The sequence below is a fragment of the Bos indicus x Bos taurus genome, chromosome 1 (assembly GCF_003369695.1).
Source record: "Bos indicus x Bos taurus breed Angus x Brahman F1 hybrid chromosome 1, Bos_hybrid_MaternalHap_v2.0, whole genome shotgun sequence".
Lineage (NCBI taxonomy): Eukaryota > Metazoa > Chordata > Mammalia > Artiodactyla > Bovidae > Bos > Bos indicus x Bos taurus.
The window spans coordinates 117,742,956-117,764,486 of record NC_040076.1 but is presented as its reverse complement, the minus strand read 5'-3'; the positions used below and the strand labels follow the sequence as shown (position 1 = coordinate 117,764,486).

General features: G+C 35.5%; 1 protein-coding gene across 2 annotated transcripts in view; it reads left to right on the top strand.

Annotated features, from left to right (window-relative positions):
• The window catches only part of RNF13 (ring finger protein 13), a 127,278-nt gene that overhangs the window by 27,132 nt on the left and 78,615 nt on the right, over nt 1–21,531 (top strand). For both annotated transcript variants that reach the window (XM_027543655.1, XM_027543651.1), the window contains 2 exons: nt 3,469–3,549; nt 18,748–18,873. Coding sequence is in view for 1 of the 2 variants with exons in the window: in XM_027543651.1 (XP_027399452.1) it covers nt 3,469–3,549; nt 18,748–18,873 (207 nt within the window). In the remaining variant the exon portion in view is untranslated. The remainder of the gene's footprint in view (nt 1–3,468; nt 3,550–18,747; nt 18,874–21,531) is intronic.

Here is a 21,531-nt window from a genome sequence, read left to right as displayed (position 1 = left end):
TAGTATTCATCTTCTGTATTTCAGAGAGTCAAATAACCCAATTTTGTTTATTTCCAATCTGCCCTTTGATTCTGTCGTAGAGATTTGTTAGAGACATTTCATTGCTTGGTAGGTGTCCAGGGGTCAATGGGCAGAGTTGGGAGAGAAGCCCCTAGTGCTTTGTAATGTGAATGGATTGGATCCTACAGAAAGGTAAGTTCAGAGCTCCAGCGATGGAATTACAGTCTGGGCTGAATTCCACTTCTACCACTCTGTGACTCCATGTCCTTAAGTGATATAACATCTCTTAAATTTCACTTTACTTATGAAAATGAGATTGGAGAAGAGACAGTATAGGGCAGTGGGTTAAAAGCCAGGAATCTGAGGCCAGACTCCCTGGATTAGAATCCTGGTTCTTCTTATTTACGAGAGCAAGTTATTTTCAAGCAGGGTATTTTATTCTGTAGTCAGTCTGTAAAATTAGACTGATGATAATAATAGATGACTTTATAGTATTGTCCTAAAGATTAAATAGGTGAATACCTGAATAAATGTTTAGCATGATGTCTTAAATGTTCCATAATTGTTAGCCATTTGTTGCTTTTTAAATTGAATTAAAATACACTGATGCTGGGAAAGATTGAAAGCAAAAGGAGAAAGGAGTAGCAGAGGATGAGGTGGTTAGATAGCATCACCGACTCAATGGATATGAATTTGAGCAACTCTGGGAGATGATGGAGGACAGAGGAGCCTTGCATGCTGCAGTCCATGGGGTCACAAAGAGTCAGACACAACTTGGCGAGTGAACAACAGAATTGAATTAAATTTCTGTTAGGGCTGCTGTCAAGGAGAACTAGTTAGGAAGAGACTTTTTCAAAATAAGGAGATTAAAACTAAAGCACAGTAATCATTGAGCCTGAGATTCCAGAGAGGAATAATTTTACTTCTATTTTAACAGTGAGTGTGTTTTAATTTCATGAGCAGCAGTGGCCCCCTTGCTCCCCACTGTACTAAAAAAGTAAAGCACTTTTGTACTAAAGATGTTTCTGTTTGTCTTGTTCATGATAGAAACTTTTTTTTTTTTTTTAACAATGTGATTGTAAAAAGCAATGTGAGCAAAGTAACATTTGCTTTCCTGAGGAAAGGCAAAGCAATTTCAAAATGACTCTCACTAACAAAACTTGGATTCCAAGTCCCAGTATTACAAGTACTATAGTTCAAGCTAGATATTTTATTTCTGAAATTCTAGCCAAAAGCATGAAACTCCTCAGTAATAGGAAGTTATAAAAGAGTACTTTAGCACAGCTGTAGGTTTTTCATTTCCTAATCTTAAAAGTACACTTTAGAAAAAGTACTGCCTGTACACATCTATCTTTTTCTTTGTGTTGATCTAGATCTATTTTCTTAAATAGAGGCCAAGTGTGTTTGGCCTTGGAGGAGTTAAATGGCTGTCTCAAGCTCAAAGCTGATCAAAATTTAATCAAATCAATTAAAGAAGGATGTTTTAATTAAGAGATTAAATGATACATTGTGATAATGGAGGTAAAAGCACTTTGTTGACTAAAGCACTTTGTAAACCATAAAGGGAAGTCATTCAGTCGTGTCCGACTCTTTGCAGCCTCATGGACTGTAGCCTATCAGGCTCCTTGGTCCATGGTACTTTGCAGGCAAGAGTACTGGAGTGGGTTGCCATTTCCTTCTTCATATGTAAACCATAAAGTACTCTGCAAATATGAATTGTTTTTAAAATAAGAATTTACTCTGAAGCATTGCTGGCTTTCAAGTATACTTCCAGGCTGATTATCCCAGAGGTAACAGAATAGATAGGTTCAGTGATCAAATTTGGATAGTTGAGTTACAATTTATTGAATTTATTACAAACATACAGTGAGAAGCATAGATAAAAGATGGGTATGTTAATACACAGGATAGGGTGAAGAGTCACACTACCCGAATCCTGTGTTTCCTGTTATTAGTTTGTCCAGTCTCTATGCTGGGCTTCCCTGATAGCTCAGTGGTAAACAATCCACCTGCTAATGCAGGGGACGAGGGTTTGATCCCTGAGTTGGGAAGATCCCCTTGAGAAGGAAATGGTAACCCATTCTAGTATTCTTTCCTGGGAAGTCCCATGGACAGAAGGAGCCTGACGGGTTGCAAGCCGTGGGATCACAAAGCATCTGACACCACTTAGCGACTGAACAGTAACAAGTCTGTATGCTGCCTCCACTTTCCCTGGTGACAGTATGTTTACGGTATAGTTGAGGATGAACAAGGGGACTTAACAGATGGAAAGTGTCTGGATCCAGTGTTTGCTTGCTCTGGTGGAGAGACCTGAGGTATTTACATCTGAATGCAGCTGTAATTTGCTGTTAACCTGCAGAGCTGTTGATCCACCTGTCTCTGGCAAATGACACATGAGGCTAGAATGAGGATCCCCAGTGGGTGTTTGATTTAAGGACAGCAATCTGGATGTGTGATCTAATCCATGTTGTGAATATTTAAGATTTGCATCATCCTTCTGTCTTGCGCTGTCTATACATAGCACTCTTGCTTTGTTCCATCCTTTTAATCTATATTCAAACTGATTGTGTTCACTTTTTTCTGTCTTTCACCTACAGTTTACTGACAGCTACCTTAACTTCTGTTTCACTGTGTAAATTTCACCTATGTTTCAAAAGTTACTTGTTTACCATTTTTGTTTAGTTTCATGTCTTCCTTGTTTCTTTTGTTTTCCTTAAAGCACATTGAACACAGCATCTTAAATAATACAGTAAGCTCACTTTACAATTATCATTACTGTTATCTTTCATTATAAAAGTATAGCAGATCCTTGTTTTGTTCTCTTTTGGTGGAGGACTGAAATATTGTAGAATAGAAATCTGTATCTATAAGGAACGGGGGGGTAGTTATTAAAGAGATTGAATACCTTCAGCTTTCTATGTGTATGTATTTCATTGAGTTTAGATCTTTCATTTTCAGTCCTGGACAAAAGTGTTCAGATTACTTAAAAAATGGCAGTCTTAAAAGGATGGTTTGATACTCCTTCTTTCTCTGGGGAAAAGGCATCTTTCAAAGCTAGATCCAGAAATCCAGTAAATCGCTTGCTTTATATCTAGACCCTTATAATATAGAGAAAATAAAATGAAATTCTTACTGGAAAATAATCTGTCTAGAAAATTCCTTGCTAGGGAATTGTCTATGGGGAAAAAGTGAGGAAAACAGTAGGTAGTTAAATGTTAACAGAATTATTGCTTCTGTTTAATAATAATTACATGAAATCAGAATTCAATTGAAACAGTTGTATATGTAGTAAATTTTATCAATATATTCCTTTCTTAGTGGATATGCATTTACAAAGTTGAATTGTGATAAGCTGTGATAGTAAATCAGAATCATGGAAATGACAATTTAAATAATTTAACAAACTTTTTGTTTTTAATGTTATGTGTACATTGGTTGTAACCTGATTGTTTTTAATTTTATATTTAGTATAATTTTGAAAATGCATCTCAGACATTTGATGACCTTCCAGCAAGGTTTGGTTATAGACTTCCAGCTGAAGGTTTAAAGGTAAGAAAATAGTAATATATGATTAAAATTACAGGATATTTAATAAAGTTATCTTTATTGCTCTTTGTTTGTTTAAAGGATGAAAATATTTCTTACTGTTACTTATAAAACCTATATGTATTCATTCATAAAGGGCTCAGACTATTGACAAGGTATGAAAAAGAAAGTGAAAATTACTTGTGATTGTATTTTATTATTCTGAACTAGCTGCTATTAGCATTTGGCATTTGCTATTTCAGATCTGTTCTTCTAGAATATGTGCTGTGTGTTTGTTGAGATATATGTACGAATATTTGTGCATATATATTTATGTACATATAATGAACCTATGTTTAATACTAATAGAAATATGTCACTTGGTTACCTGCCATTTTTAATTAATTGTAAAGTGGAACATCTTTTCATGCTAGTAGACAAGGATCTGCCTTTTAGTTTGCTGTGACTGCATGGTTTTGCAATATCATGAAATACTATGGATTTTTGAATAATTTTGTTTAATTTTTTTACTGTGGATATTTAGCTTGTCCAATTTTTGCTAATGCACTTTTCCCATTTTTAAATTAAAATGTCCATTCGTATTGCTATGTAAGAATATATATTGAAAGTATTAATCTGTTATTTGTCTTATATGCCTCAGATCGTTGTCCTTCATCTTTTAACTTTAAAGTTTCAGAAGTTATATTTGTGTATTATAGTTGCATATTATTCTCTTCTCTTCTACCTCTGGAGTCATGCTTAAAAAAATCCTTCTGTGCTTCAATATAAGGTTTTTATGTTATGTAAGTGAGAATACATGAAATTGTGTATATATGTACCACAGAATGTTTTCAGTTTGTTCTAATTTTTTTTAATTCCGTACTTAAGTGCCATAAAAATGTTATTCTCAACTAGGATACCAGGCATCTCTGGGTAGGATGTACCAGTTTTTAAGTTTTTCAAAGATTTTAAATTATTAAAAAATCCCAGTATTATACAACTGTTTGTCATTGTAAAAATATTTAAACAGAAAAGAGGTATGTAGAGGAAAAAGGAAAAAGCTTTGCTGTACCCTCTTCCTCACCTATACATATTTCTTCTTTAGAGTTCATCATCAGGTTGTTATGTGCTCTCATAGTCTTCAGATCCTTTTCTAAATACGTAGTGTTTTTTAGTTCATACATTTATGAACTTGTAAAGTTCATAAGTGGTTATCATTATGTATATGAAAGGTTTCTTAATTTTTATAAGGAAACCCATTCTAGCTAATTTATCCAGAAAGGAATTTATGAAGGGATAGAGATGTTGAGAGTATCGTAGCCTGGAGAAGCAGTTTCCAGACTGTTTCAGCAATAAAACCCAGAAGCACCTCGTAGAACTGCCATGATAAAAGATTGATGGCAGCCACTGACCACCAGAGAAAAGCACAGAACCTTGTCTCTGACCAAGAAGCTTCTGTGGTCTTAAAACAATCTGCCTCTATGTCTACTCAAGCTCGTCAAAGAGATACCCTTTGCCGAACTGTTTCCTCAAATCTATCACCTGGATTTTTCTAATTGACAGACTCTAGACCACACAGTCTAGAAAAGCTATGCAGACGCTTTAACCTCTGAGCCACCAGGGAAGCCCATGACAAACTTAGACAGCATATTAAAAAGCAGAGACATTACTTTGCCGATGAAGGTCCGTCTAGTCAAAGCTATGGTTTTTCCAGTAGTCGTATATGGATGTGAGAGTCGGACCATAAAGAAACCTGAGTGCTGAAGAATTGATGCTTTTGAATTGCAGGAAATTCAAACCAGGTTTGAATATCAAACCAGATATTCAAGGAAATCAGTCCCAAATATTCACTGGAAGGACTGATGCTGAAGCTGAAACTCCAATACTTTGGCCACCTAATGTGAAGAACTGACTTGTTAGAAAAGACCGTGATGGTGGAAAAGATTGAAGGCAGAAGGAGAAGGGGACGACAGAGGATGGGATGGTTGGATGGCATCACCAATTCAATGGACATTAGTTTGAGCAAGCTCCGGGAGTTGGTGATAGACAGGAAAGCCTAGTGTGTTGCAGTTCATGGGGTCACAAAGAGTTGGACCCAACTGAGCGACTGAACTGAGATCACACAGTTACTAGCTTTATTAATACTTTAGTGAAATACCTGGCTGTGAGGGAGGCTGGATAATATAGTTGTTGTTATTGTTATTTTTGTTGTTTTGGTCTACTTTGGGAAGGTAGGATCATAGTGTGGAAACAGTGGTTTCAAAAAATTTGGGCACTATGAAAGAAAGGTATCCACTATAGTATTCACATTTGATTCCCCCACCTCCCCATATTAGCATTATGTCTTAGAGATCTTTGCGCAGCCTTGCTTGGTGTTTTGTAACATGAATGACCATGCATATTCTATTAATAAATATTCAGATATTTTGGTTTCTTATCTAAAGCCAGTTATTTTGCTAAGATAGAGGTTTGGACGTGTAATAAATGAGTGCATGGGTATTTATATATAAAATTTTCTTAGATGCACTAAATTACTTTTCTAAAAAGCTGTATTGATGGGTATGAGAATATCCATTTTCCTACACCCTTGCCAATCCTGGATATTATCAGTCTTTTAAACTTTTGCCAATGTGATGGGCAAAAGAATTATCTTGTTTTAATTTGTATTTCTCTGATTATCAGCGATTTTGAGTTGGCAGCCTTTCTTCCATTCCACATAAAGAGTCCAACCATCCCTTTTCACTGAAGAACCTTTCTGCTTAGTAAGCTTGTTTTAAAGAGTTTCATTAACTCCTGATAACCATAGTCTTATTGTAGCTCTTCTGTGCTATTGTAAATTTTGTTGTTTAGTCAGTAAGTTATGTCCGACTCTTTGCGACCCCATGGATTATAGCCTTCCAGGCTCCTCTGTGCATGGGATTTCCTAGGCAAGAATATTGGAGTGGGTTGCCATTTTCTTCTCCAGGGGAGCTTCCAGACCTAGGGGCTGAACCAGAGTCTCCTGCTTTAGCAGGTGGATTCTTTACCACTGAACCACCTGGGAAGCTCATTGTACATTTAGTTTACATTTAAAAGGTACTTTGACAACTGTTGTTTATTCACTGCCTGGGGAAAAAAAATAGCGTCAAATATCTGCCTGCTTTTACCCTGTAATTATAGGGCAAGCCCAATAGGTGAAATACAGTGATAGTAAAGAGAGTATTCTAACAAATTGCAAATTGTTGGATCATTATAGATAGCTTTTATAATTGCATGACTGGCTTGCCATTGCCCAGAATCAGAATTCACAAATGCTAGCCTACTTCTTATTGTTTACAAGGAGGACTTGACTATAAAGTGGACATGGCTCACAGTAGTGTAATGTCTATAAAACTGATTAAACAGATGTGTTAAAAATATAACCAAGTTAATTTAAAAATATTGTATGGTTATAGCATTAAGAGACATAGCTGAGAAATATTATTACTTTTGAGCTTTGTCCAGAGTGTTTGGTTGGGATAGTTTTTGTAGGCTTATGTTCTGTAGATAGAATCTGTATATTTTATAATAGTATAAAATATTAGTATAAAATATAGTAAAAAAATTCTGTAGAATCTATAGATTTTATAATAGTATCACTCAATTCCACCATTTATAAAAGATTAGATATATATGATATAACATATCAATTGAAATTGCTTGATTCAATTTACATATGCACCAATTAAGCTAATAGGAACAAAAGAAAATTTTAGCTTTAATGTAAAAATGTGAATCTTACAAGAATTAAAATATGTCTTGTTAGTGTTGTTGAAGTTTTAAAAGAAAGATTTGATATTTTTACCTGGGGGAAACTCTTTGTTTTTGGTTATATATTTTAGCCAGTTGGTTATATATTGGTTATATATTTTAGCCAGTACCTTTAACAGAAAACCTTTTTTTTTTTGAGACCTTATTGGCTGTGCCTCAGATCCAAAAGGAAGATGTATGACATCAGTATGTTCCTTTAAGTCTAAATACATTATAAGAGACCTGATAATGACATATTGTATGGTGTGTTTATTGTCCAGAGTTAGATCCTCACAAGAAGTTCCTTACTGAGAGTCCCCGTTAGACACTACAGAAAGTCTTTAACCTCTCAGTTTGATGTTGTAATTCCATTCTCTCTCCTGCCTCACTAAAATAAAAACTTACAAGTAAGTGTTACTCTTTTGCCATATTCTTGCCAAGACTTATTATCAGAATTAAAGGATTGTCAACTTGATGGGGTATGAAGTGCTATCTTACTGCTTTTACTTGGGATTTCTTGAATAATTAGTGATAGCAAGCATTAGTGAGATGTGCATGTATGTGTGCTAAGTCACTTCAGTCATGTCTGACTCTTTGCGACTCTATGGACTGTAGCCCACCAGGCTCCTCTGTCTATGGATTCTCTAGACAAGAATACTGGAGTGGGTCGCCATGCCCTCCTCTAGAAGGTCTTCCTGACCCAGGGATTGAACCCACATCTCTTACGTCTACCTGCACGTAGCATTACGTAATTATTAGTGAGATATAGCATTATTGGTCAAGCAGGCTTCTGGTTTGTCTGCTTTTTAACCCATTTTTGTATTGGTTTGTAAATTTTTAATTTTTATTGACTTTTAGGAGTCCAGACATTAATCTTTTAGTTCAGTTTAGTCCAGTCGCTCAGTTGTGTCCGACTCTTTGCGACCCCATGGACTGCAGCACTCCAGGCTTCCCTGTCCATCACCAACTCCCAAAGCTTGCTCAAACTCATGTCCATTGAGTTGGTGATGCCGTCCAGGCATCTCATCCTCTGTCATTTCCTTCTCCTCCTGCCCCCAATCCCTCCCAGCATCAGAGTCTTTTCCAATGAGTCAACTCTTCACATGAGGTGGCCAAAGTACTGGAGTTTCAGCTTTAGTATCATTCCTTCCACAGAAATCCCAGGGCTGATCCTCCTTCAGAATGGACTGGTTGGATCTCCTTGCAGTCCAAGGGACTCTCAAGCATCTTCTCCAACATCTCAGTTCAAAAGCATCAATTCTTTGGCGCTCAGCTTTCTTAATCTTTTAGTTATATTGCCTTTTAAATATTTTCTTCTTTGTGCTTTTTAACTTAAAATTGTCTTTTAAAATTATGCCTAAGTTTAAATTAATGTAGACATCTTTTTTGATGTTTTGAGTTTTCTATATCTTAAGTAATCCTTCCCTACCCTGAGGTCTTGAAATATTTTTCTCTGTTTACTGCAAAATTTGTAAATTTTTCCCATGCCCTTCACTCCATGCTTGGGAGGTCTTTAATCTGCTCAGGATTATTTTATTGTATAGTGTAAAATAGGCCCCTATTTTTACCTTTTTGAAAGAATACCCAACTACTGAAGCATCATTATTGCATAGTCAAGATTTTATCATGTAGATTAGTAATGCTAGCAGAGTTTCTGATTAGATTCTCTGTATATTATCAGTATCATTGGAATAATTCAGTTATACACCAAAGGCCAGTCTCAGGGGGATCAAACTTTTCTAGGTTTCTTGTTTCTTTGCTTTTAAGAAGTGCCTTGACAAGTAGAGGGAATAATAATGATTATTAAAAATTCAAATCAAGATTATCTCTGAAAGGTAAGCCTAGTATTTGGGGTTTCTGGAGATCCAACCAGTCCATTCTGAAGGAGATCAGCCCTGGGTGCTCTTTGGAGGGCATGATGCTAAAGCTGAAGCTCCAGTACTTTGGCCACCTCATGCAAAGAGTTGACTCATAGGAAAAGACTCTGATGCTGGGAGGGATTGGGGGCAGGAGGAGAAGGGGACGACAGAGGATGAGATGGCTGGATGGCATCACCGACTCGATGGACATGAGTTTGAGTGAACTCTGGGAGTTGGTGATGGACAGGGAGGCCTGGCGTGCTGCGGTTCATGGGGTGGCAAAGAGTCAGACTCAACTGAGTGACTGAACTGAACTGAACTGAGCTGAGTATTCCTGTCAATGGCAGATCTTGTTTTCAGCAAAACGCCCTTTGGGCTGGATTTACCATGATCGTTTTTTTTTTTTTTTTGACATATACTTATTTATTTGGCTGCATGAGGTCTTAGTTGAGAGAGATGAACTCTTAGTTAAAGTATGTCGGATCTAGTGCCCTAGCCAGGAATCGAACCAGGGCCCCCAGCACTGGGAGCACAGAGTCTCAGTCACTGGACCACCAGGGAAATCTGGTACCATGATGTTTGTATACAGTGTTTTTGTAGCCTGGTACTCAGCCTAAGTTCTTCATGTGAATGAGAAGACAGAGAGGATAAAGATGTTGGCAGGCAGATTCGTCCTTGACTGCCTTTCCTCATACATAAACAGACAAAGGTACAAATAAAAAGGATTTCCTCTTAAAATTAGTTTTTTCTTTTCTGATCGTTATTCTTAAATTAGTGCCTTATAGCATCATTACCAGTTAATTTTTCGCAAACTGTACTATTCTTTGAAAATAAATTTACTAGTTAATTTTAGGATTATTTTATAAGAAATCATTTTGTTTAATGTAAAGATGAGATTAGAAGAGAGTGGGTGTTCTTTTTTTTTTTTTTTGCTGTGAAGGAAAATGCAAATATGGCAAGGAAATGTGTGGTTGTGTGTGAGACTTCCTTTGCTTCCTTTGCAGCGGATACTCAAGACAGATTCAGGACTGCTGCTGTGTTTTTCCGCCCAGACACCTGACAGCTTTGTGATAGGAAGAAGTCTTGGTTAAGGCTGAATGTGCATGGCTGCCTCTCTCCTAAGAACTATGAACTGTTGCAATGTCACCTTCAATTTGTTGGCTAAAACAGAGGTCAGAATTTCCTATTTGAAGGAAAAATAAGGAATTAGGGCCATCAAAATAAGGAATAAAACCACCTGGCTATACATAAAAGGAGAATTCTAAAATACAAAGGCATTTTCAATTGCACAAACTTCGATCATATTCAAAGAGTGCTTCTTCAGTGACTTTTGAACATATAAAATAAGCCTTTTCCTGTTAATTTCAAAGGTGATGATTGCTTATTCACGTATTACTGAATCAAGGAATATAGAATCTCATTAGAGATAGAAAATAATGAAGAATTATTTCATTATGGTAGCTTATCACTTAGCTGTGGGGCAGCTGGGAGAGAGCATAAAAGGGAGGGCCTGAAAAGAGTGCATGAGAAAATCCACGGCATCTCACCCATCTTATGTGGAATTCCTAAAAGCCAACCTTGGTTCCTTTCCTTTGTTCCACAGTTTGGGCCCTCGTCTCTTCCACCATCCTTGGACCCACCCGCAATGTCCTGTTTGTTCTCTTGCCACCTTGGAAGTGAAAGGAGGCTTAGGTTCTGATACTGTAAATCAACGTAGTCAGCCTACGTACATCCCTGCTTCACCAGAAATGCTGGGCATTTCTGTTGTCGTTCGCTTAGTAGTTTTCATTAGATTTTCTTGCTGGCTTTATCAATTTGATATGGTAAAAATTGATAATTACCTAAAAAAAAAGGTACTTTTTTATTCCTTTGCCCATGAAAACCTATTTTTCTGGTTATAAGAGTAATATATGGTCACTATAAAAATTAAGATGATGTAGGATGTGAAAAGAAGAATTTGAAAATCATCCATTTATATATATTACTTTGCAACTTCTTAAAATTTGGCAATATCATAACATATCCAATATCATGGGTATCTTTTCATGTAAAAATATATGTATTCATTGCATCACTAGAAATTCTGTAATTTATTGCAGTACTGGAATTATACCATAATGTACCAATCCCTTGTGTCATTATACATTTAGGTTGCTCTTAATTTTAAAAATTATGAAATATTGGAAACAGAATAGGGAAACAACAGAATATCCAATATACCTACTACTTAGATGCGAATAGTTTACCATTTTTTAAAGAAGAAATAAAGTGTTACCAATACCACTGAAACATTCTTTTTATCGTCCCAATTAGGTTCCCTTATCTTCCCTCTCATAGATAATCATTACCCTAAAATTTATGTGTATATTTCCCATTTAATGTTATAAAACATGTTACCTTATAAACACTGTTGTGCCTGCTTTTATATGTTTCATGAGGCTTTTAAACTTGCCTTTTTCATCCTACAATGTATTTGAAATTCATGTTATTATATAGTCTTAATTCATTTCAAAGAATAGTACTTCATTTTATGACTGTGCTACAATTTATTTTTTTATTCTTTTGTTGGTAGATATGTAAGATTCCAGTTTTTAGCTATTACAGTGTTATACTGAATAGCCTTAAAATTATCTCCTTGTGTACAGTATAATTAAAGGTTGTTTCACACTCATCAGATCAGTGGGAAAAAACAAGTCTTAATCAATGGCTGACAAGGAAATGGGAAACCAAGTATTCTTGTGTATGGCTGGTATATGAACTTCTGACCACTTCGGAGAGATTGATAGTATCAAGCTTCTTTAAATTAGAGTTTGCCATGGTGAAATAATTTATTTTTTCCCATACTTACTGTATTTTTTATTTCATTTAATAAAGAAATCGGTGATCATCATCTTTGAAGTTAACCGAAAATCCAATACCGATACCAACACTTATTATTTTGTATTGTTCTCCTTAATTTTATCTGTGTACCTGTACCACCCCTTCCTGCTATTCACCATTCTCTTTGAATACTGCATACTGGGATAATTTCAGTAGTTAGGATCTGACCATTGCTATCAGTAATTTTAAGTCTGACCCCGTTCATCAGCCTGATAACCAGATTATATTCAACTTTAGTTAACTAGATTGTGCTCAACTGTAACTGAGTTATTGTAGAAGGAAATGACTACCCACTCCAGTATTCTTGTGTGGGAAATCCCATAGAAAGAGGAGCTTGGCAGGCCACAGCCCATAGGGTTGTAAAGAGTCAGACATGACTTAGATACTGAGCACATGACTGACTTGTGATAATGACAAATTGTAAACAGTTATGATGACATATTACTCAGGATTCACTTTTGTTTGTAAAACTGAAGGAGAATTTCTTTGCTGTCTTTTAAGTTTTCACAGATTTACTTTCTGTATTTGTTTCTGAACTTTTTGTTATCAAAGATTTTGTTAACAACTCTGTAATTGATTAACACATTTAAAGCTTTTATGTTTTTAGAGGATTTGCCAAGTACTACAGACTATAAAATATGAATAAATATTCCTTACTGATATGTATTGATTATATGGCAATATAGAAGACTGTCCTAAAGGACATATAATTACAGAGTAAGCTCAATTCACTTAAAATTCCTCAGTTTTAAAGAAACCATCTTGTTGGATATATTAAGTCCTACAAGTGTACCAGTCTTTTGAGCTTTTAATTTTCCACTTTGTTGATTCACCATATGTGTGCTAAAGTCACTTCCGTCATGTCAAGTCTGTGACTCTGTGGACTATAGCCTGCAAGGCTTCTCTGTCTATGAAGGTTCTCCAGGCAAGAATATTTAAGCGATTGCCATGTCCTCCTCCAGGGGATCTTCCTGACCTAGGGATCAAACCTGTGTCTCAGTATGTCTCCTGCATTGGCAAGTGGATTGTTTACCGCTAACTCCACCATGTAAATCCCTGTTTGTTCAGACTGAAGTGACAATTTTTAATTTTTCTAAAGAATGATAATGGTATGAGTGGGTATTCTGGTGAAATAGTATGCAACCTATTACTAACTAAAAAGCATTGTCCACCAGAGGGCGCAGTGATTTTGTTTTCTAAAATGTCAAAATACATCCCCTGAGTGAAGCAATATCTCTGCATGCTGAATGAGAAGCATGTACCAGGTGACTTTTCCTCATAGAGCTTGAGATTTACAAAATCAAAATCCTGACAAATAACTACTTCTATGTTAAGTAAAACTCAAGGCAACAGTCTTTACATTTTTATATATTATGTTGTTATTTTTAAGAATTAAAATTGATACTAGAATTAAATCTGCCCTCAAGTCTTAAAAGATAGGTTCTGAAAAGAGAAGAAATATAGCTTAGTAGCAGCATGTCAAAATTTTGTTGAAAGGACTGTAACGTGTTTGTCAGAAACCTAATTTGGTTTTATGGCACATCAATTGACATATAGTATCTAGAAAAGGTTAAAGTGTGATATTTCTTGTCTGTTGTTGTATTGGTCAGATCACTTATAGTAGAATATTAGCTTTGGGCACCAGACTGAACTATAGTAAAGTTTAAGAACCAAGTCAAACATCACCTTTTCTGTTACTGCCTCACATAGAATAATTTTCTCTGATCTGTGCATTTGTACTTCATGTTGTTTTTATTTTGTTTTATCTTATTGAACTTAAAATAATGAGTAATGGTTAAGGGGTGTTTTACTGCCTAAGAGGAGAGTAATCTCCAGCAATTTGTGAAAAGGAAATTAAGCGTACCTTGTATGTGAAAGTTACTGGTAGATTTTAGAAGAATGGTCTAACAAAGCATTAGAGAAAATGGCAGTGGATCTTTTTAACATCCTAGAAACAAATTAATCTGTCACACATTAGGAACATGTTAGCTGATAAAGTCTGATTGATCAGTGTGACTCTTTTTGTCTGTGTTTGAATGTAAAAGTTATGATAGGTTCTATTGACATCTTTATCATTTGACATGGTTGTATTAAATTTTGGAATCAACCTTAACTGCCTTTTAGATTAACGATTTGTTCATTTTTGTAAATGTGCCTTTCTCTTCTTATTGCCCATTTTGTTCTTCACCTGTTTGTTTGTTTGTTTTTTTCTGTCCAGCAGGGGGAGTATGGCAGAGTGGTTGAGAATGTAGGGTCTGGAGTCAGACTTCCTGGGATTACATGCCTGCTCTGTGTAACCTTAGACAAGTTACCTAACTCTTTTGAGACTCAGTTTCCTCCTCTTTACAATAGGATATAACAATAGGAGTTACCTCATAGGGTTATTGAAAAGATTAAATGAATTAGGGCATTTAAAGGGCATAGTGCCTGACACACAGTGCTCAGCGCCATGGCTCAACAAATGTTAACTGCCTGCTATTACTGCAGTTGTTAATTATTAATAACCTCAGGTATTCACTAACAAAACAGCTCACCACTTTTTTTTCTTCATGCTTTTACTTTTATATTCTTACAAAGGGAATGATGCTCTGTTCCCTTGCTTTCAGCATTTTTGTTGACATTATCATTGCATATACTCTCCTTAACCTAGGTCAAGAAGATTCCCTGGAGGAGGGCATGGCATCCCACTCTAGTATTCTTGCCTGAAAAATCCCATGGACAGAAGAACCTGGTGGACTACAGTCCATAGAGTCGCAAAGAGCTAGACATGACTAAAGATACTGAGCACGCACACATACTCTTCTTAATTTTGTTCATTGTATGGTTGCCATTCAAACTGAAGGGAGGAAAGTCTAAGGCTTTTCAGCCTGAAACAGTCTTTTAAATAAAACCATTTTTTAAAATTATCCGTCTCTTTTTGACTTCATTAACAGTGTAATTTATCAGCCAAAGTATTCTGTCATAACACTTACCCTGCAGTTTCACAGTTCTAAATACTTTGGAAGTGTTAAAACAAAATTATATTCAGTATGATTTTTAAGTTTAGGTTATTTGAATATTCCAATTAAAACATGGTAACTCAGACCACTTTGGAAAACTGAATTGCTTGGTGGTATTTACTAAAGCTTGAAACTGTGATCCAGCTTGATATCCTATGGTTCTTCTTTGTACATAAACATCATGCACATGTGTTCATGAAAATACTTGTACTGGAAAGTTTATAACAGCACTGTTTGTAATAGTGCCTACTATAAATTACCCAAATGCTCATCAGTAGAATACATTTTGGTATATTCATACCATGTAATACTATAGAGAAATGAAAATGTAAGATCTGCCAAATACATCTTAACAATAAGGTTGCTGAAGAGCAGGAATGAGTCTGAGAAATACAGTACTGAGAGAAGTCTAAAAGAGAACCTGCTGTATGTCTGGTTCTACTTATGTTAAGTATAAAATTAGGCAAAATCTGATCTAAGCTCTTCAAAGTCCATGTAGTGACATTGCTGATTGGATGGGGAGGCGGGTGGTCACTGACAGGGATGATGAAGGGAGCTCCTGGAGTGCTGTTAATATCTGGTTCCTGATACAGGTATGTTCAGTTTGGGAACACTCATCAAGCTGAAAAACCATCTTTTGTGCACTCTGCTTCATGTATTGCCATAAAAGCTTTTTAAAAAATCCGTAAATATATATACCACAAACCTATTCTGTTATACATTTGATGATACTGAGGTGCCAGTCTGAATGCACTATTTTTGTCCTGACTCCTTGTTTCATCATCAGAGAATTACAGCAACAATGGTAAGAAAGATGGGCATCCCCTCTGAGTCTTCTCGACATTGGTAGTTTTCTTGGGCTTCCTACGTATTGGTGTAAACTGCCCCATCAGTAAATAAGGATAAGGAGGATCCTTGATCGCAGAGCAAGCATCCTTTTAATAAAAAGGAATTGGCTGTGGAGGGAAACTTGAGGCATGTGGACCTGGAATAAAGGAGCACCTTCTTGGCCACTCTTTAAAGGACTAGAGAGTTCTGCTAAATTAATTGGCAAACTCCATTACACTGCCTTGTAGACTTTGTGGATGAAACAAAATAAATTTTCCTGTTTTAAGTGACATATCTGGGGGAGGGATAGGAACTGGTAGGCTATTTTATCAAGTTACTGTTTTTAGCATAGTCCACAGGAAAAATAATATTCAATAATTTTAAGACCTGTTTTGGGGAATTCCCTGGTGGCCCAGTGTGTGCTTTCACTGCCAGGTATTCTGGCTTGATCCTTGGTTAGGAAACTAAGATCCCATGAGCCATGTGCCCCCCCTCCCCAAACAAAACAAAACAAAAACCTGTTTTTTTTCTTTTTTAGGCTTCAGTTTCCATTAATACAAATAAATTTTTTTTAATTTTTAGCTTATGTGTATTTAAGTTTTGTAAATTATCTTATGTCTAAAAATAATACATCATAATATATACATTATAATACATACAAAATAATACATAACAGATTCATCAATACAGAAATGATTAAAAAGCAAAAGCCTTTTCCTGGTTCCACTCATAGACCTTTTTGTGTTCCTGTACGTACTATACATTTATTGATTCTAAAGTGAAGTTGCTCAGTCATTTCCAACTCTTTGCCAACCCGTGGACTGTAGCCTGCCAGGCTCCTCCATCCATGGAATTTTCCAGGCAAGGATACCAGAGTGGGTTGCCATTTCCTTCTCAAGGGGATCTTCCCGACCCAGGGATCGAGCCCGGGTCTTCCGCACTGCAGGCAGACTCTTTACTGTATGGATCACTAGGGAAGCCCCATGTTGATATATTGATTCTAAGATTCTAAGCCCCGAATTGATTCCAAGATAACACTTTATTACCCCATGTTTTAACATATCTGAAATTGGGATGTGTCTTTCACTTGTTATCCGCTAGATGGCGATCATGATGGAGTTGTCCTTACAGGAAATTTGGTCATAGCTGTTCATATTGTCTTCACTTAAGTTGAGTTATATACCCTGTTGCTGCCACATGGCTTGAGTTTAATCGCTGTTATAAGTGTCTTGAAAAGAACTGCGCTATGTGATTTGGTTTTAAGACATAAAGTTAGTTTGTGTGCAGAAAGGCACAGGAAAGGCAGCAGGGAGCAAATTTAATATGAATGAAGTAAGTATTCTTTGTTGGGAGGATAACCACAGTTCTGTTTCCTTGCAAAGTAAAAACCAAGCGCTTTATGGAGTCAAGAAAGGGAGTTATTCTTTGAGTAAGTGAAGGTATGGTGTATTTTATTCCTGAAACATGTGCAAAAACATTCTCTCACAAGCCAGGCAGTTCATTTAAGGCAGGAGAAGTTACCAAATCCTGTAGAATAGATGGTTGGTGCGACCAGTTCATGTACCATACAGGACTGTTTTAAGACACTGTATCATAGCCTTAATTACTCAGTTCAGTCGCTCAGTCGTGTCCGACTCTGAGACCCCATAGACTGCAGCACGCCAGGCCTCCCTGTCCATCACCAACGCCCGGAGCCTACTCAAACTCATGTCCATTGCATCAGTGATGCCATCCAACTATCTAATTCTCTGTTGTCCCTTCTCCTCCTGCCTTCAGTCTTTCGCAGCATCAGGGTCTTTTCAAATGAGTCAGTTCTTCGCATCAGGTGGCCAAAGTATTGGAGTTTCAGCTTCGGCATCAGTCCTTCCAGTGAATATTCAGGGCTGATTTCCTTTAGGATGGACTGGTTGAATCTCCTTGCAGTCCAAGGGACTCTCAAGAGTCTTCTCCAACACCACAGTTCAAAAGCATCAGTTCTTCAGCACTCAGTTTTCTTTATGGTCCAACTCTGACATCCATACATGACTGCTGGAAAAACCATAGCTTTGACTAGACAGACCTTTGTTGATAAAGTTATAAAATTACTCACTTCTTATAAATGAATTTGAAGACTTTGATAATATCTTTATGTGTTTATTCAGTGTTTTATATTTATTGATTTTGGTTTTTCTGTTTTAAACTATTAATATAACATTTTATATTAATACATTTTAGATGTCAAACCATTCTGTATTTTTGGGAGAGCAACTTGCTGTTTTTTTTTTAAATTGGTAGTTATTTTGTGAATGCCTTTTCAGTTTAATATGTATAGATTTATCTTATTCCTTTTAGTGATTCTGTTATTTTCCACTGAAAGAATATATTATAATTTCTTAAATGGCTGCCATATTGATGTGCATAATTTCTGGTTAAAAGCAATGTAAGAGGGAACATCTTTCTACATACACCTTTATATACCCAGACCAGTGATTCTATAGAATAAATTCCTAGAAATGCTGTGCATTTTATTGTTTGATGAAAGAAAATCAGTAGTTACTTTTTAAAAAGTATTCACTTGATTTAGAAATGTGAATCATTGTTGGAAAAATATCAGCATGCTAACAGTGGTTGTCTCTGGGGTGATGGACTTATGTGTTATTATTATTTTTTTAAGTTTAATAGTAAAAATGGAATTTTAAAAAATGCTTAGGAAACCAAATACTACTTTAGTAGTTCTGAGGTTGTGAGCAGTTTGCAGGTAGAAACTGTTGTAGTTGCCAGATAATTCATCTAGCGTAATGCAAAATGTGGGGAGCAAATTCAAAAGGTGTTTATAGAAGTAAGTTGAATTCCTTTTTTTTTATTTTTAGTTTAACAGAGAGAAAACTTATTGCTAATTCTTTTTTTAGGGTTTTTTGATTAACTCAAAACCAGAGAATGCCTGTGAACCCATAGTGCCTCCGCCAGTAAGAGATAATTCATCTGGCACTTTCATCGTGTTAATTAGAAGACTTGATTGTAATTTTGATGAAAAGGTAATGTTTCCATTTTCATTTTTTGGTTACTGTTTGTTTAGCCAGCTAGTTTAAATTCTCTCTTGTTTCAGAAAGGATTTAAGAAAGTTTACACAATTCATTCAGATTAAATAAAGGAGTAAGGACAGAAACAAAATGAGGAGACAATGAAAGGAAAGACAAGAATGAGTTTACTTAACTCTTATTCATTTGCTATAAAATTTAAGCGTTTAGCTGCCAGTACAAAGAGGAAAACACCATCAGTTTTATGATTCGCAGTTTTACCTAATTACTATTGATTCTAAGACTTTCCACGTGGTTATTGGGCATCTTGAACTGTGGTTTAATCGTGGTCTTGCTTGATCTAACCTAGAAATGGAAATGTTAGTCTTTAGTTTTATGTCTTAACCCTCCAGTATGATTACAACATCTGTATCTATATCTTTGTTGATGCTGGGATTCTCTTTTGTAATAAGCTGACTGTCACATGTATAAAGTTTGTCTCCATGAAGTGGGTTACGCTGGCATTTCAAATAGTTAAAACAAAGTTTGCCATAGGACTTCCCTCACTATCATCAATTCAGCTCTAAAGATGTGAGATTTTAAGGTTTGTTTTTTGTCTTTTTATTTATTTTATTTTGTTTTTTTTGTTTTTTAATACTATCTTTAAAAATCTGCTTTTGGATTGTCTCCTTGTCAGGAGAGCCAGATTGAGGCCTGTTACTTTTATTGAACCATCTCAAACCTGAGTGTCTTACGTGTTTAGAGAACAGACGTGGGATATCATTTCATGTACTTTCCATGCTTGATCTTAGATGATTTGTCTGTTAAGTAAGGCTACTCTGACTCCTGCTGTGCCTGCCTTTTTGTCTCTGCTCCTTTCATTTCATGAAAGAAATTACACCTCCATAGTAAACTTTTTAAATGAATAAAATAATAACTGTAAAGGAGTTTGAAAATGTAGAGCACTTTGTAAATAATAAAAGTTTTTATATTGTATATTAGTTCCAAATTTAAACTCTTGATTGCCTTTAAATGGGAAATAGAGCTTGAAGTCAAATGTGTTAGATTTCCTTCTCTTTCTAATTGTTATGCTTTTATAGTAGTTTGAATTTAAACCGTTTTAAGATTTGATCTAGAACTAGATTATAATAATTACAGATTGTTCCAACAAAAATGAAATATTATATTAATATTTGATAATTTCATTCCACTAAGAAATGAAAAGTAAGCTAATTCTGCTGATTTCAAGGTTTATTGCATCATTAGGTATGTAATATTTGTCTTAGTCTAGTCTTTGGTAATTTGAAACTACAATACCTTTTATTTTTTTAAAGTAACTTTCTTTTTAGGTGGGGATGGGAGGTGTTGCACTACAACATTTAGGGAAATACTGTCATTAAATAATTATTTCTGGAGTAAAACCCAACTCAGGAATGGATAGGAGGGCTTGTTAGTCCTCCGATCCCTTCAGTGGATCCTCATCACATACATGTCTGAGTATTTCTAATGGAATTTCCTGATTTAGCTAATATTCCAGCTCATCACTTTCCACTTCCTGTCTTGAATTTTGTGCTGTAGCCATATCACCTACTGAAATCTCTCAACTTGCTGTGTTTTTGTGCCTTCACACATACTGTTTTCTCTGTCCGAGATCTCTAAGATGACCTTTATCACCTATATTTCTGGCCATTTCATTTAAGTGCTAACTGAGACCATTACCTCTTCTGGAAGCCTTACTTTTCTTTCTCCCGTCCCTCGGGCAGAACAAATCATTCCAGCTTAATGTGCCTTTATATCTCTTTATCACATTGTTGTTTTCTATTATATATATTTCACTTATATGCAGGCATACTGTGTTTAGAATTCATGTTTTAACTATATTTAAATATCTAATTTGTATTATAGTACATAGTAGGAGAGCAATGAAAGTTTGTTAAACTTTGTAGTATAGTAAGTCTTCTACTTGTATGTATAATGTATTCTTTAAAAGCACTTGCATATAAAGAATATGTAAAAACATTTTAATTGAGGATTCTAATCTTAGAAAGAAAATGTTAAAATCTTTCTTATTATATAACTCATTGTGTAGACAGTCTTAATGGGATAAAGTTCTATTCTGTACATATTTTTTAACTTTGTTAATTTTCCTTCACAAATATACAACAGAATATATTATAGACATTTAAAGTGAAAGATTTCTACTCATATTATTTCTAATGATTTCTTTCAGTTATATTAAATTTACAAGACATTATTAATTTACTGAGGGAGACGTATTAGTTGTATTCAAGATCTGGGAACAGATTGCATACATTTGAATCACATCTTTATCATTTATAGTAGTGTGATCTTAGACAAGTTATTCTTATCTCTGTGTGCCTCAATTTCTTTATCTGTAAAATAGAATTATAAATGTTCCTAGAATTGTTATAAGGATCAAATGTAATAATCAGTGTTGAATGCTTGTCAGACAATGCCTTGCACACAGTAACTAAGCAGTAGTTATTAACCATCAATGTTTTATTCATTCTTTCATTATTGGTATAAAATAGAATAAGGGTAAAGATGGCAAAGGTGCTGACTGTACTAGGCTGAGAGGTCCTGTAATCTACTTGTCTGCAAGCTGGAAAACTGGGAAAACCAGTGGTGTAATTCAGTTAGGGTCTGAAAGCCAGA